Source organism: Notamacropus eugenii, chromosome 2 (assembly GCF_028372415.1).
Source record: "Notamacropus eugenii isolate mMacEug1 chromosome 2, mMacEug1.pri_v2, whole genome shotgun sequence".
Classification (NCBI taxonomy): Eukaryota; Metazoa; Chordata; class Mammalia; order Diprotodontia; family Macropodidae; genus Notamacropus; species Notamacropus eugenii.
Window position 1 is genome coordinate 522780756 of NC_092873.1, and position 16838 is coordinate 522797593.

The following is a 16838-nucleotide window of genomic DNA, read 5'->3' on the forward strand; positions in this document are numbered from 1 at the left end:
ATCTTTGCTCTCCTCTTCTGCTTGAGATGGATGGTCAGGGTTGAGCTAGGAAACTAAAACCCTTGGCAGGCTTCCTTTGCCCCATTCCTCTGCCCTCCGCCCCCATCATCCATCAGCTTTTCCCACAGCATCATAGCACATGGTTCCGATTTCCTTATTGATAATTTAGCCCCATTTTCTCTTTCAAATTTATCTTCAAGTGTGTGTGTATTCAAAAAGATCTTGACAGCTCAAAGTACAGTGGTCCAAAGAGGAAAAGAAATTTAATAGCCATAATTATAAAGTTGTACAATTAGATTAAAAAGAAATAAGTGTCACAAATGAAAAATGGAAGATTTCTCTAGGTAATTGAACCTGTAAAAGACTTGGGGGTTTTGGTGGAATACAAACTCAGCATTAGTCAACGTTGTAGTTCAGCTGTTCCAGTTATGTCCAACTGTTTGTGACCTCATTTGGAGTTTTCTTGGCAAAGATGATGTAGTGGTTTACCATTTTCTTCTCCAGTTCGTTTTACAGAGGAGGAAACTGAGGCAAAAAAGTGTAAGTGACTTGCCCAGAGTCCCTCAGCCAGTAATTATCTGAGGCCAGACTTGAACTCAGGAAGATGAGTCAGCCTGATTCCAAGCCTCATACCCTATCCACTGCATAACGAGGGGCCCCCAGTTAAGGATGTATCATGTCTCATATGTTGTGCAGCAAAGATAGCCACAAGACAATTCTTTTCCTCAAGAAGCTACTTATATTCTACTGGAAAGAACACAGTGTTCCAGGAAGGGCATTATTAAACGAGACAGCACCAAAGGTGGACAGTGACTAGGATAGTGTGGTGCCTTATGTTCATGCCAAAATAATATGATTGAGGAAACTGGAACTTTTTATCTAGCCTTTGGAATATAAGGCTTAGAATAGGACAGGATACCTGTGTCCAAGTCTGTGAACGTCTGCCCCATTGTGTTTGACTTACCCCTATTGATCAGAAGTAGCTGCAGCAGGCATCAGATTCAGAAAATAAGAGTTATAGCTTGCTGGGAAAATGATTTTCCACACCAGGCCCCCTTCTCAGCCATCCTTTCAAAACCCTGATTACCTTAAGCACCCACAGCAGAGCTCGAGGCAGTCTTTACCATCCCACAAAGCCTCCTTTGGAGCTGAGATCCCCTTTCCCCCCAAGTTACCACCACCACTTGTGCAGAAAATGCCAGAGGTTACCAGGATCAGCCTTCTTGGTGTCCATATATGGTTCAGTTCTAACCTTCAGCTGGTATTTCCTAAATGCGATGGCCTAGCCTTCTATGAAGCCTTTAGGGATACAAAGATAAAAACAAAGCAATCCCTGCCCTCAAGAGTTTTCTTTCTTGGGTTCTACTCTTGGGAAATCCCAAATCACCTGTTTTTCCAAAGTGATTCCTCCCCTCAGGTTTTTAACAAAATTCTTAAAGCCCAATTAAATGGAATTCTACCTATGCCATCCATGGTCTGATTGAATTCTCTTAATAGTTGCCCAGAAGATCCTGCCCCTGATGTTTCCCCACATCACCTCGGGCCAGGCACTTGGTCTCCAGTTTCCTCTTCTTAGAAATAATGGGCCTGATCTGTATGTCCTCTAGTTGTAGATGCGTTCTTTTCTCTTCTCCCCAGGACTTAGAAAGGCTCTTGCCTTATACTACCCATCCAGTCAGTCAACCAACCTGCAAGAATTAACCAAATATCTACTCTGTGCCAAGCAGTGTGCTAAGTGTTGAAGGGCCCTATTCTGAAGGGTGTTTACATTTTAATGGGAGAGGTAAGAAGTGTGTTTAAAAATACATCCAGCATAAATGTAAAATGAATAAATACAGACATACACACACCCTTGGGAGCAAAGACCCTAGCAGAGGTATCGAGGATGGCGTTAGATAGAAAATGGGGCCTGTGCTGCATCTTAAAAGAGAAATATTCTATGAGGCAGGGGTCACAAAGCAGTGGATTCCAGTAACCAGGTGGCCAGTAGAATTGCAAAGATTTGAGATTTACCAGTTTGACTGGATCACAGAGCTGGGGAAAGGAGGAAGTACTGCCCATTGAGGCTAGGAAGATAGAGTGAAGCCAGATTGAATGGGCCTTTAAAAGAAAAATAGATTTTACTCTGGGATAGCTAGGTGGTGCTGGGTCTGGAATCAGGAAGACTCTAGCTTCTGCTAGTTCTGAGCTGAACTAGTTCTTAGTTACCAGGAAAATGCATATTTAACACAGTAGAGTCAGCTAGGTGGCACAGTGAATCCAGGAAGACTTCTCTTTGTGAGTCCAAACCCTGCCTCAGACACTTCCTAGCCAGGTGACTCTAGGCAAGTCACTTAACCCTATTTACCTCCGTTTCCTCATCTGTAAAATAAACTAGAGAAGGAAATGGCAAAGCTCTCCAGTATCTGTACCAAGAAAACCCCAAAAAGGATCACCAAGAGTTGGACATAATTGAACAACATATTTTATTCTAGAGACAATAGGTAGCCCCTAGAGTTGGCTGAATATGTGAGTCACATGATCTTGTCTTAGATGAAGGAAAATTATTCCTGTAGCAATGTGTGTATGTGTGTGTGGTGTGTGTATGTGTATGTGCATGTGTGTGTGCCTGTGTATGTGTGTGCAGGGGTGTGTGTGTGTGTGTGTGTGTGTGTGTGTGTGTTTTCTTGGTCCAATAGTTTCTAATATCAGAATCACACTTGTTTCCTCCTTTCCAAGACTCAGAAAATTGGGTCACTCTTTCTGTTTTCCGTTTGCTGGCCGTGTTTGCCCCCATAGTAGCGTGGCAACGGCAGCGTCTGAATTTGAACAAAGGGCAGTTAAGCCCACCCATGTCTGATACCGCTTAATTCCTCATCTCTGTGCCTGCCGCAGTTGATTAAAAATTGTCCCTAAGAGCATACAGAGTGTTCCCCTTATGTTTTAAATATAGTGTGTGAATAATTATGTCTGCCATTAAAGCCGCAACTGATTTTCTCTTTTCTTAGACCCAAACTCTCAGGAGGAAGATCTTGCTCTCTTTTTTCATGCAAAATCTTGAGCTATGCTCCTGAAATCAGTTTTCTTTGCTAATTTACACTCTACTAGCAAGCTGCCAGGAGAGGGGTTGATGCCATGTGGGAGCCCACAGCAGCCTGGGAAGCTCATTTCCTGCTGAAGAACAGAGCTGAAAAATTTATACACACACACACACACACACACACACCACACACCCCTCAAAATCAGGATTCCAAGAATTCCCCTCTGGCATCAGGAACAAGCCGGAACAAACAAACCAGCCTATTTCTCCTGGGTGACTTCTTTCTTTGGAGCATGGGCATTGCTGATACATTGAATACTCGTATGGAGACATGGTACATGTTTCACAGTTGGATTTTCTTTATATCTTGTACTTTAGAAAATCACTTGAGGTTTACACACATGATAAATTTCAGTTTATCCTAGGCATAAAAAAAATATAGAATGACACTGTTGGGTCCATATTATAAGTGGGAAATTTTAAAGAAAACCTTTCAGCCTCCTTTTCCAAGTGTTTACTGCTTCTCATTTAAAGTGAAGGGAACAGAGGGACTCTCCTGACCAAGGCAATCAATGACTCCTTTAAATCTAGACGTCAAGGGTCGCTGGGTGGTGCGGTGGATGGTGTGCCAGGCCTGTGCTTTGGGCCTAATTCTGTTTTACTTGGCTGCCTTTCTCCCTTGCTCCCATAATAAACTCTTGTTCCTTACCAGAAAGAAAACTGAGTAGTCAGAAAGTCCCGAGTTCAGATCTGTTCTCAGTTGCTACCTAGCTGTAACACCCTGGTCAAGTCACTTCACTTCTGTCTGCCTCAGTTTCCTCATCTGTAAAATAGGGATAAAAATAACACGTACCTCCCAAAGTTGGGATCAAATGAGATAACAGTTGTAAAGTGCTTAGTGTAGGGCCTGGCACATAGTAAGCGTGTGTGTGTGTCTGTGTGCATGTACACTTGCACGCACACACACACAGACACATATTTTTAATCTCTCCTGAGTATTTATTCATTGTGGAGTGAGGTGGGGGCAAGATCACTAACCTTAGGGAATTTTTAACATCTTTTTATATATTTTAATTGTCAAGGTTTTATCTGTCGCGTTAGCCACTTTGAAAACTTGTGAAGGCCGTGGGTAACATTCACAAATGGCCATCTCCAGTTGTCCTGATCAGTATCTCTCCACTGGACCCAGGTGGCTCAAGAGGACAAAGTGAGGCTGGGGCCTGCACATCCCTGCCACACTTCAGTCCACTTCACTTGCATGTCATGGATCACTTTCCCAATGTCATGGTGCACTTTTGAGACTGAAGGACAAACTATTCACAAATCACAAACTGGAGAGCTCCAAGGGACCTTGTTGGCTGTCTAGTTCAACCCTCAGCCTAAGACCAGTATGACGTCCCTAACAAGTGGTGCTGAAGCATCTACTTGAAGATCTCCAAGGAGGGGTCGTCCACTGCGCTTTGGGATGACAGTCAGTGTTAGAAAGCAGTTCCTGCCAACAAGTTCAAATGAGCTTCTTTCCTGTTGCCTCTGGTTCTGGCCTCCACGTGACTGTCTTTAATATACTTGAAAAGAGCTATGAATTCTTTACTTCTTTAGGATAAACCTCCCATTTCTTCAAGCAGTTATAATGGACACAAGGCCATCTACCATCTTGGTTCTCCTGCCCCGGATGCTGTCAGCTTGTCAGTGTCCTTCTTAAATTATGACACCTAGAACTGAACCCAATATTCCAAAGGAGGACTGTTACTTCTCTCATTGGGGAAGCTGGGCTCTTCCTAGTATGTGAGGACCACCTTAGCTTTTTTGGCTGCCCCATCAAAATGATAACTGATCTCAGCATTTCAGTCCTTGATAAACTCTAGATTGTTTTCAGAACAACTATTGCCTAACCATGGCTTCCCAAGATTGATTATATTGTGAAGTATGTTGTGTATGTGTGTGTATGCATGTGTGTGTGTGTCTGTGTGCGTGCATGCATGTGTGCGCACCAAAATGAGAGACTTTACTTTGGTCTCTATTGAGATATAACCCTGAATAGACATTAAAAATCCTCTTGGGTAGAAATGTAGCTGATTGGGGTCTTTAACAGAATCTTATAAAGCAAATTAGAAGAAAGTATTAGGTAGGAAAGGTTGCCAGGGTATCTCAGGGCAGGAAAAGATCCAAGGTATCAGCTCACCCAACCTTTACTTGGACAAGAATTCTTTCTGCTCCCAATGTGTGGGGTATCCACTTCATTTGGATTTCCCCTATAATGGAGATCTCACAGCTTCCTGAAAGAATCCATTCCACTTTCAATCATTCTAATTATTCATTTTCTTCCTGATATGAAGCTTAAATTTTCCTGCTCATCATTCCTACTGCTGGGCCCAAGTATACCAAGGCTAGTTCTTCCTCTATGGAAGTCCAATAAATACTTGAGGACCACTCTTCTGTCCCACCACCTCCCACTCCCCCCCAAGCCTTCTAAATGTACCCAGTTCCATCAAGGGAAGGACAAGGTTTCTGTTAGGGAGAAGGAGGTTGAAAGGATCAAGGCTTTGGAGGAGTGTGGCCTCATCTCCCTCTGTGGACAGACTTCTTTTGTGTCAAAGCTTAGCTCATGCTTCTAGTCTCTTTCCCTCCCTCCTCTCCCTCATCCTCCAGCCTCCCTGCCAAGATCACAGTGTTCTTTTCACTCTCAAGTATTTCCTGTATATGAGAGATCCAGATTCTCTCTCGCTTTTCTCTTCTTTTTCCCACCATGGCCCTCCTTAGACTGTAAAAAGCTCCTGGAAGGCAGGAGCTGTTTTGTTTTTATTCTTATATCTCTAGCACCTACCAATTCTAGTTAATGTAACCAGCAATTATTACATGCCCACAATGTGCCAAAAACTGTGTTAGGTACTAAGACTACGAAGACAACTGAAACACTCTCACCAAATGGGCACGGTGCCTGGCACTCAGCAGGCATCCAAGAAATGTTGATTAGGATTTGTTTTTTAAAATGTCACATTTTATCAGCATCTAATCCCAGCAGTGACACTGGGTTAAATTATTTCATCTGACAGCCTCATTTTACCCATCTGTAAAATGGGCGTAATACTAGTCCCATTACTGACTTCATAGTCTGATTTTGTTTTTAACAACTTAGCCACTTTACAGCCACTTACGGTTTGCAGAGCACTTTCCAGATATGATCTCATTTTCTCTTCACAACAGCCCTGGTAGCTGTGTGCACTTATTATCTCCATTTTTACAATTGAGAAAACTGAGATGGCCATAGTTTAAGTGACTGGCCCAGGGTCTCTAAGCTGTTAAGTGTTTCAGGAAAGATTTGGATTCAAATAGAACCCTTCTGATCCTTCCCACTGTGCCACCAAGAAGACCAGAGAGACTCACTTTGAATTCCCTGAGACAGTGGGCCTTAAGGCATTCTTGATACCTGTCTAAACCTCTTTGGAATGGGAAACCTGTGTCATTCAAAGACTAAATGGAAATGCTGTTTCTCTGCTGAGAACAACAAGCCACAATGTAGTTACATACTGAAGCTAAGCTTTCACCTCCTTTCTGTTGTAGGACGAGGTGCCCCAGGTCGTCAGCCACGTCCTGGCAGCAGATGAAGCCAAGGGTGAGGAACCCCTTCCTGACAATGTACGTACCTGCTCGGTTTTCCGTAGGTTCATGGAGTGATGTAGGGTTTGTTCTGGCGGCCCAGGGCTGCCGCCATCATCTACTGACTCCCCTGAAGTCAGGGCTATGTTGACATCATCAGCTACACCAAGACCTGTGGCCTCAAAGGGAGAAGACCCAAAGCCTCACAGCTCAGACCCAAGTCCCTTGTAGACACAGTACTGGCATTCCCCATCCAATCCACATAGCTTTAAGTACAGACAATCCCCATATATCCCGTTCTACAAATGATACAGAATCTTGCCTATGATGTGCTTCCATTCACTTCCACCATTGACTTTAGCAATGAGAACATTTTAGGGGAGTGGAGCACCCAGTCTAGTCCCCTGTCCACCTCCCAGTTTCCCATTGTCCCAACTCTCCTCCAGGAATGGGGGCAGGTAGTGATTGTTCCCCTCCTGTATGAACATCACAGTAAAGTTCACAGGGACCTCAGGGGCCATGGAGGCCAAGCCCCTCATTTGACAGGTGAGGAGACCTTGGGTTGCCTGCCCTGGGTCACAGAGAGAGCATACGAGGCAGAATTTGAATCCACATTTTCCTGATGGCTTGTTGCCCCTCCCCTTGTCAGACTGTACCCGGGGTAGTCTGTTCAGTTCAGAGAGGCCCAATTGAAGGACACTGATGATAAGCAGAGAAGGCCAATGAGCATAGTCATAGTTTTCAATCTATGAGAAAAGGAGACATACCTGGGCATGATTTGAGCAGGGAGGCCCTGACAGATGTATCAAGAGACTCTTTTTTTTCTGTTTGGCCCCAAAGGGCAAAATAGTGAGTGTAAGTTACAAAGAAACCAATTTCATCTTGACGTTGGGAGAAGACTTCCCAACAGTGAGATCTGGGAGCCCCTGAGAGGTGGTGAGTTCCTCATCCTTAGGGGTCTGCAAGGGAGGCTGGGTTACCATATATCAGGTAAGCCCTCATGGGTGGGGGGAGAAGGTTGGACTAAATCACTGACCTTGAATGTTAGGTCTAGGGCCCGTTGTATGCTTGTTCAGTCAACCCTAGGAAGGTGAGAAATGGTCCTAGCCCAGCATTCCAACAATCACATCCGTGAGGCTTGGCTCCGTCACTCCCAGGGCTCTCTTGATCCCCCAGCACTCTTCGGCTTTTTTCTCCTTAGCCTGTCCTAGCATCCCCGTCCCTGAACCAAACGTGGGCCCCTCAGGATTCTAATCTACCCACCCCCTAGGCGCCCACAGCTTTTGACCTGGTAAATGTCACCATTTTACAAAAGAGAAAACTGAGACCTTCAGAACTTGCCCAAAGTTATGGCATGTTAGCAGAGCCAATTAACTACATCAGCAAATATTTGTTAGGTGCTTCCTATATACCGGCTAGTGTTCTGGGTGCCTGGGATTCAAAGACAAAAATGGAACTGTAACTGCCCCCCAGGAGCTTATGCTGGGGTAGATAGGACGAATGAAGAGGAGTGAGCTAAAAACCATGTTGAATCTGGTTTAAAGCATTTGATCTTTTATGTAAGTAAGAAAGGAGAAGCCACTGCTTACTTAATTTACACAGAACACCCTCCAAATCCACCACTCTAATTCAGGGCTTATTATGACCCTTTGTGGGTCATGGACCCCTTCTTTGGGCAGTCTTATGAAGCCCATGAACCCCTTCTTAGAGTCATGTTCTTAAATACATTTTAAAAAGAGAGAAGATTTCAAAGGGCATCAGTTACTGAAATACAATTTTCAGAGTATTAAAAAACGTTTCTTCAAGTTCCCAGACCTCAGGTGAAGAGTGTTTTGGAGCCTGGATTCAAACCCAGATCTGATGATTCCAGATGGGGCCTCTTTGTCCCCTGCTGCTTACCCAAAGCCTTTCCCACGTGGCGCTCCATCTGCCCCTCAGCATGGCCTCATGACTCACACAGAGCTGGTATTTTTGTCTCCTTTACAAATCAGGAAAAGCTGTAAAGGACTTGTCCAGAATTACACAGCTAGTTAGTGGCAGGGGGTGCATTTTGAACCCAGCCTGCAGAGGCTGATGTAACATGGCCCAGGTGCCAGCCAGGCCTCCTGGTAGCTGTTAAGTGACTTCTCCATCGCCAGCTTTCCTTTCCTCTGCCCTGTCTCCCACACTTACCTCATTGCCACAGGCCAGATATAGCACAGTGGCTTTATTTTAATGAAAAGAAGTGATCACAGCAAGTGGGAAGTCTGGAGGGCCCAGGCCTCGTGGAACCCCTGTTGGGCCCTGCCCTTCTCTCATCTGAAAGGGTCCCTTTGGCCTTTTTCAGTCCACTTCCCAGCCTTGGGGTAGTCTTGTTATAACCTGGTCATCTCAAGGGGCCTCGAGGAATTCTGTCCAAACTGAAAATGTGCCTTGAGGACATTCCAGAGCAATGAGCATTGCTCGGAAGCCATCCCACTCTACTTTTCCTTTTATAAGAAACTGAGTTCTAAAGTGGCTTTCTACAAGATCACAATGGAAACTATTGACAGAAATGAGTTGGTGAGGGGTTATCCTTAGAGCAGACAGCGATGGATGGATGGATGGACGGACGGACGGACGGACGGACGGACGGACGGATGGACGGACGGACGGACGGACGGATGGATGTTTGCTTTATATGTATATAAAATCTATTAAGAATGTTACATATAAATATATTACATGATACCAAATTTACATACTATATATATGTATATGTATAATAGATACAGAATTTTTTTTTTTTTTTTCAGCAGAGGAAAAGGGAACTTTCAAATTCCTTTTTGTAATTTGCTTTGAGTTATGGCTTTTTGACTCGGGTTTTCTGTTTAGCTAGAACTGCAGGAGATCTTAGGGGACATTACCCAGCCCCCTACCTTTACTGTTGTAGAAGCCAGGGGCCCATGAAAATTAAGGGACATGCTTAAGGTCACTAAGATTTCAGGTATTACCCTGAACAACGTATTCTGATGTTATGGACCAAGTGAAAGTTCTCATTTATTCACATTCTTTGATGACTTTAATCTGTCTTATTTAACCTGTGTCATGTTCAGGGGATATGAATTCACATCAAGGCTGTCACTTAGAGCCTTCGGGACTTGGACAGTTTGCATATCCTGTCTGGGCCTCAGTTTCCTCTTCTGTTAAATAAAGGGATTGAGAAGCAACAAATTGAAGTGAGAACCATCCCAAGTACCACCTGTATGGTTTTGCAAAAATTATATATCCTCTTCTGACCTCCCTTTCTTTCATTATAATTATATAAACCAGATGCCCAGTGCCATCTGAGGCTCCTGCCAACTCGACATCTATTGTTCTGTAAGGTTTTTTTGGAAGCAAAATGAATTTTGTTGCATCTAGATATTGGCTTTATTTTTAAAATTTTCCCCAATTGGTGTTAGTGGTAGTGATAATTTTAGAGATCCGTTTATTAAAATTTTCTTGTGTTACATTTCAAATCTCCCACATAGGGGTTTTTCCCCCTGTCTTAGTGACCTTAAAAGAGGCAGCTAGGTGACACAGTGAATTGAGTGCCAGGCCTGGAATCAGGAAGACCTGAGTTCAAACACATCCTCAAACATTTACTAGTTGTGTGACCCTGGGCAAATCGCTTAACCTTTGTTTGCCTTAATCCACTGGAGAAGGAAATGGTAAACCACTCCAGTATCTTTGCCAAGAAAACCCCACGGACCATCAGACATGGCTGAATGAGGAAACAACAACAGTGACCTTCATATCAGTATAGAAACTTCCCTCCCTCCTCAGTGCCTTGCCCTCCTAGAGGGTCAACATTCCTAATATTTTGGGGAGAAATCAAAACTCAGGGAAGAAAAGCATTATTCTTTTCTTAATATCATTCTTGTTCTTGCCTTAATAATGATAATTATATAAATGAAGAAAAAGCCTAAGAAAAGATATTTCTGATCCAGTAAAAACCCCCTAGAAAACCCGAAGCTCAGTTTCACAGGCAAAGTTGACGGGTTATCATTCAAGATGCCAAGGGAGCCTCACAAGAGAACTCTTCCAGCTTTGGGTGGACAAGCATTTTTTGTGATATTCCACATTCTTCCAAGGGAAATAGTTACATGCAAACAATTTCCTTTTCATGGATTTTTAGTGTTTTGGTCACAGTGCTAAATTGCTTTATAGAATGGGTCTTTGGGGCATGGGGTGGGGGAGGGTTTAGTTTGTTTCACAGTCAATCAACAAGCATGTATTAAGTGCTTACTGTGTGCCAGGCATGGTACTAGGCACTGAGGATATTATCCTAAAGGAGCTTACCTTCTGTTAGTGCTTACATTATTAAGTGCTTAGAGCTTGGTCAGATATCGAGCGGGCCAAGGTCATCCATTGCATCCCAGGCCACTGTTGTCGTAACTGGACCCAGCTACTAAGTATCTTCAATGGGATTTGAACTCTGGTCTGTCCTTTGCCTGTCCTAGGCCTGTTCAAGTCCTAAAGCTCCATAAAATGGTGGCTCTTGCCATTTTTGCTGTAATCATGATTAGAATCACTTTTATTACTTACTCCCTTTTTCTACCTTGGGTCTGATGAATCCTTTGTTTTCTTTCTTTTCCAGACGGTCAGCCTGGTGAAACAACCCAAATATTCTACCAAAAAGCCCACTGGTTCTGAGGAGCTCTCTCTGGCTCCCTCTTCCTCGTACCGTTCCACGGACACAGAGCTCACAAGCTATGGTAAGAGGCTCTTCGGAGATCCCTGGCAAATCCCCTTCAGGCACATATTGCCAGTGGGTTTTTGGTTCCAGCTTGAGAAGCTAATATTCATTTTTTCTTTATCTCTTCCTGGCTGACGCTGCATTCCTTGAGCTCTGGAAAAATAGACAGTCAGAGTGAATAATGGCTTCCTCTCCAACCTTACCCCCGATTTGCTTTGCCTGTGTAAGAGGCAACTGAGTGATGGAATATTTAAAGCATGGAGGAACTCACCAGTGACTCAGACTGGGATTAGGGCAGTTGCTTTTGAGGGTCTTTTGCATATTTTATGGTAATTCTTGTCTCCTGAGCAACTCATCCATCGAGTGGTGATTTTTCAAGGAATTGACTGACATTAACTCTTCATTCACCTGAACGTGCTATGTTTTGAGCATTCACATCACATATGAGCACGCCACTTATACAGAGTTTGCTTTGGTCCTTTAGTCCTCTAAGGACTAGAGCCCAACTAAGAAGTAGGAATTAAGTAGAAATTGCCTCCAAATAGCCTAAGTGCATTGCCATTCATTTATTAAGATCTATTAAGTGCCTGCTTGATATATAACGATCTGGTTGGCAATAAAGGAACTACAGTGTTGAGGTTAGACAAGGCCTCTGCCCTGGTAGACATTACAGTCTGGGAAGGGGCATGAGACAGTAGCACTTGACTGTACCACACAATATCTTATTCTAAACAAGTTCCTGAGCAAAGTTCTACTTAAGGTCCAAGGGAGGTCATTAGTGGGCCAGGGAGTTCAGTCAAGGCTCCATAGAGGTGATGTCATTATGGGAAGAAGGGACCAAGGACATTCTGGATGGGTTACAATCTGCATTATCATCAGGAGCATCCAGATCTGGGAATGCACAGAGCCCCTGACGCATTTGACTCTAAAGGGTGATAGGATTCCATGGTCCTAGTGAAGAAGGGAGGGCATCTCATGCAGAGGGAACTGCAAAGGAATAAAAATGAGATACTAATGGCTTTATTACAGAACCAGAGATTAGCTCAGTTTACATTACGTATGTGAAGGGGAATAATATCTGAGATTAGGGACAACAGGGTCAAATTATTTAGGCCCTTGAAGGCCGATCAAAAAAAATTCAAAAATTTTTTGGGAAGAGAATTGGAGAACTGCTCACAATTTACTAGGCCTATTTCATTAGGCTCTCAGGGCATCAGAAAATAGCATCTGGAGTGTGGCTTAGCAGAAAGAGAGCTGAGTTTGTAGTCAGAAAGACCTGGGTTTGAATCCTGCCTCAGACTGCTGCACCCTGATCCTGGAAATGTTGACTTTTGTGTCTGACAGTGCCAGAGAGATACGTTGTCTCTGCTTCTTCTGAAGTAACTGTTCCCTCCTCCAAGGGAGACAGACTAAAGCCAAGGAAAGGCTTAAGGTCTTAGGGATTCCTTGTGGGCCCAAACTAGTCTTATTTCCCTCTGGGACCTTCTTGGGGCCACCATTCTGCAACCCGAGTCTCTCCCAAGTGGTTGGTTTTTTGTGAATACCTCATTTGGCTCATTACCTCCACTTAGATCATTGTCTGTTCTAGACACATCTTTGGATTTTATGTAATTCAGTCTTTTTTTTTCCCTAAGTCAAGTGATAAAAATGAGAATCAAAGAATCTCAGTTCATGGGGACCTCAGTGGCCATACCTGAACAAGAATCCTCTTGATAAGGCCCTAGCGAGTGGTTGTCCAGCAGCCGCTCAGAGACCTCCCGTATTCTACAATGTTACAGCTCATTGTGAGGACACAAGCCTTAATTTGTCCCTCATCCTTTTCCCCCTTGTGTTTCCAGTTCTACCCTCCAGCACCAAACAGTCCAGTCCAATCCATCTGTGTCTCCCCCAGATAAGACATAGGCTCTTTAATAAGGGAATTTCTGTATCTTTGGTGGTGCCTGGGTAGGGTGGACTTTTTGTAAGGATTCTGCCTTCAAAATGCACATGGTAAAGAGTCGTGCCAAATGAGCTTTTAACAAAATGACCAGCTTTTGTTTTTCTGTTGCCTCCATCTCCTTCTCCTGTCTAGCAAAACTTACCTTGTTACAGAAAGGTTTTAAAAGAAAAAGAATAAAGCAGTTCAATCAATCCCCCAATACAATGCCATACACCCGTAGTGTGCCCCCTTGGCAGGCAACATGCCATAATGCGCTCTCTCCCATCCTCTAGGGAGCCAGGCTGGGCATCACTCCCATCAGCCTCTTTCTTTGGTCCACGTGCTTTCCCTTCATGCTGGCCTAGTCATTTATTCAACATTTTTCTGTTTCCTCGTACTTTATTTGGCAACTGGCAATCATTCAATCAGCAAGCATTTATCAGGCACTTTCTGTGTTCCACGTGGAGTGCCGGGCTCCATAGAAATGTGTCTTCCCATGCTTGGCTGAATTCTTCAGATTTTTCATTTCTTACATTTCTCCAGGATGCCATTTCGCTCAGGTACCACAATTTGTTTAGCCGTTCTCCCACTGATGGAGGTCTTTTAATAAAAATAAATAAATAAATGAGCCTCCTGGCGTGTTCCTTTTTGCTTTTTGTTTGTTTGGGGAGTGAGCTACATATGTTCCTTCATTTAAAAAGAAAACTTTTATGAATACCTTTTTTCCCTTTGTGACAATGTTACCTTCTGTTATGCCCCTTCCTACTGTGTAACCTCCCTGAGAACAAAACAATACGAAAAAAGAAAAAGAAGCAGTTGTGTAAAACCATCTGGCCCAAAATCCTGAGTCTGAAAGTGTTTGCCACATTTAGCACCCATAGTCCCCCCTTTTCTACCAAATAGAAAAATGTGTGTTTTGTTGTCTGATCTCCGGAATCTAAAAGTAATCCTTCCTTCCTTCCTTCCTTCCTCCTTTCCTCCCTTCCTCCCTTCCTTCCTCCCTTCCTTCCTCCCTCCCTCCCTCCTTCCCTCCCTCCTTCCCTCCTTCCTTCCTTCCTTCCTTCCTTCCTTCCTTCCTTCCTTCCTTCCTTCCTTCCTTCCTTCCTTCCTTCCTTCCTTCCTTCCTTCCTTTTTTCCTTTTCAGGTGGTTTGCAGGTGCCATTATCCGTGGACCCAGCCACATGCCCTATAGTCCCTGGCCAAGAGATGATTATAGAAATCTCCAAGGGACATTCTGGTCTTGGTCTCAGCATTGTGGGAGGAAAAGATACTCCTCTGGTAAGTTTCTAGAAGGAAAATAACCCACTAAGTTAATTTGACCATAGCTTAGCTCCATGTAGAAAATGTAGAAAATGTCCTTTTGTGTTATGGCAAATCTCTAATATCCAATAACTTAGCTTTCACGCTTTGAACAGTATTGAAGGATGCTGTTCTCTCAGCTTGTCCAAAATGTTCTCTAACAGAATGTAGGGCAGATTACCTGAAATCTCCTGTTCTGCTCTCCTTCTCAGAGAGGAGTCAGGGAGTACTTCCTTGCGCCTAGTCTAATAGGAGCCACCATCAGTTGTCCAAGGCTAGATCTTTGCATGTCCCAGCAAAGTGCTTCCTCCTGAAGTTGAGAATAATGTCACATTCTCCCAAGGACATAGCCACCTAGAGCCAATCTCTTACTCAGTCTGGGTCTCAGTCTTAAAGTTCATTTTAAACCACCTTTTTAAATTATGGGTTTGGGCTAATTATCCTCCATGGTCTTACTAATTCTAAAATCCTCTGGTTCTTGTGAAGATTGATCTGGCTAGCACCCATGACTCAGCCCCCAAGTACACAAACTCACACAAGTCACAAGTCCATTGTGGTTCAGGGGAAAGAAGGCTGGGTTTGGAATCCCAGAATCACCAGTTTGTGACTTTGAGGAATTCCCCTACCTTTCCTGTGCCTCAGTTTCCTGTCCTGTAAAATGAAGGGTTGGACTTAGACTCTAAGGTCCTTCCCAGCTCTAAGTCTATGATGCTCTGATTCAAGATGTAATGGGATCATAAAGATCTGTAGGTTGAAGGGACTTCAGTAGCCAAGAGACCTCAGAACTTTAAAATGCTGCTCTCAATTAGTCAAGTGCTAATGCTTGGCAGGGCTCTGGTGTCCATGGTCTGTGCCTCCAGGTGCTATTCCTGGCATCCGAGTTGTGCTGGATTTCAGTTCAGGAAGACCTGAGTTTGAATCCTGCCTCAGTGAATTATGATAGTCCCCCATCACACAGACTTCTTGTGTGGATCCAGTGAGATAATATCTCTAAAGAGCTTCACAACCTTAATGCATAGGTTTATCCCCCCTGCCTTATCAGTGGGACAAGTGTTGTGTGGCCAGGGAGTCACTTTTTCGTTAGATAATCTGCTCTTCACTAGAATGAAGCCATCCCTGAGCCTTCCTCCTCACATCCAAAGAGCACTCACATGTCTTCCGTATCACTCAGCAGGCATCTACTCTCGGGGTCGCTGTCTAGTTGATGAGGGTAGGAGGCAGAGGCTGCTTCTTCTCTAAATTTTTCATCTCCTCCAATGCCTCCAGGCAGGCTCTTTGGTGCAGTGGAAAGAGTGCTGGCCTGGAATCAGAGACCCTCCTTTGGATCCCCCTACCCGCTCACAAACCAACTCCCTGCAGGGACAGGTTGAGTTTTCCTCACGGGGCTGGACTCCTCCAGCTTCAGATTTGTAATTTTATGTCACTCAGCAACTCTGTACCTCAGTTTCCTCAGCTACAAAATGAAAGGGTCAGGATTAGATGTGCTCTTAGCTCTAGATGTGGGATATTAGACTGAGAAAGTCACAAAATATAGAGGCAGAGTCTATTTTCCTGAGGTTTCCTCCTTTGCCTTTGTGAATGAATGCTTAGTGACTCTCACCACTCAGCTCCCCCGGGTCCCCTGTGGCTAGGGATGCTTCATAAACCCTCTCTCTCCTCTGACATGATGGTGCATCACAAACAGAATGTTTATGGGTATTTGACAAATATTACCAGCTTACTCCTTTACTGGAGCCAAGAATCTGTGGGGAAAATTCCTTAAGAGCTGTTTGAAGTTCATAATATCCAGTTCTGGCATCAGTCTTGGAGTCCTTCTGAAGGATAAGCGCACTTAAAAAGGAGGCATGGTGTGCACCTTTTCTTCTCTGACCTCAGGTATCCCTTCCAAGGTCATACATCTAGATGGTCTTATATTACCTTGGGGTTAAATGGCGCATGGGAGAAAGAGGTAGGCAGTGGTTTAATGGGTAAAACAACTGATAAATGGAGAAGGAATTTTTCTTTTTCCTTTTTTTCTAATACTGGCAACGCACAGGCCCCATGATTGCTGCTCTGGGCCATATTATCCAATCCTTTCCTTGGACCACATCCAGTTAGGAGAAAGGCAGCCAATGAAAACAATGAGGGCATCTTCAAGGAAATTCTGGAAAATGTTGAGGCTCTAATATTATCAATATTTCCATGTCTGACCTTGATTGTCCCCCTGGGTGAGTAGGTTTTTCCTCATCAGGAGCATATGGATTCTGAAACCTGTTCCTTCCCTCAGCTCGGGAATTGGGAATTGCTGTATACCCCCAAAGCAAGGA

General features: G+C 44.0%; 1 protein-coding gene across 3 annotated transcripts in view; it reads left to right on the forward strand.

The window, feature by feature from the left end:
- Nucleotides 1-16838, forward strand: part of PATJ (PATJ crumbs cell polarity complex component) — a 325916-nt gene that overhangs the window by 267434 nt on the left and 41644 nt on the right. For all 3 annotated transcript variants that reach the window (XM_072649698.1, XM_072649699.1, XM_072649701.1), the window contains 3 exons: nucleotides 6581-6655; nucleotides 11217-11334; nucleotides 14378-14511. In XM_072649698.1, the coding sequence (XP_072505799.1) occupies nucleotides 6581-6655; nucleotides 11217-11334; nucleotides 14378-14511 (327 nt within the window). The remainder of the gene's footprint in view (nucleotides 1-6580; nucleotides 6656-11216; nucleotides 11335-14377; nucleotides 14512-16838) is intronic.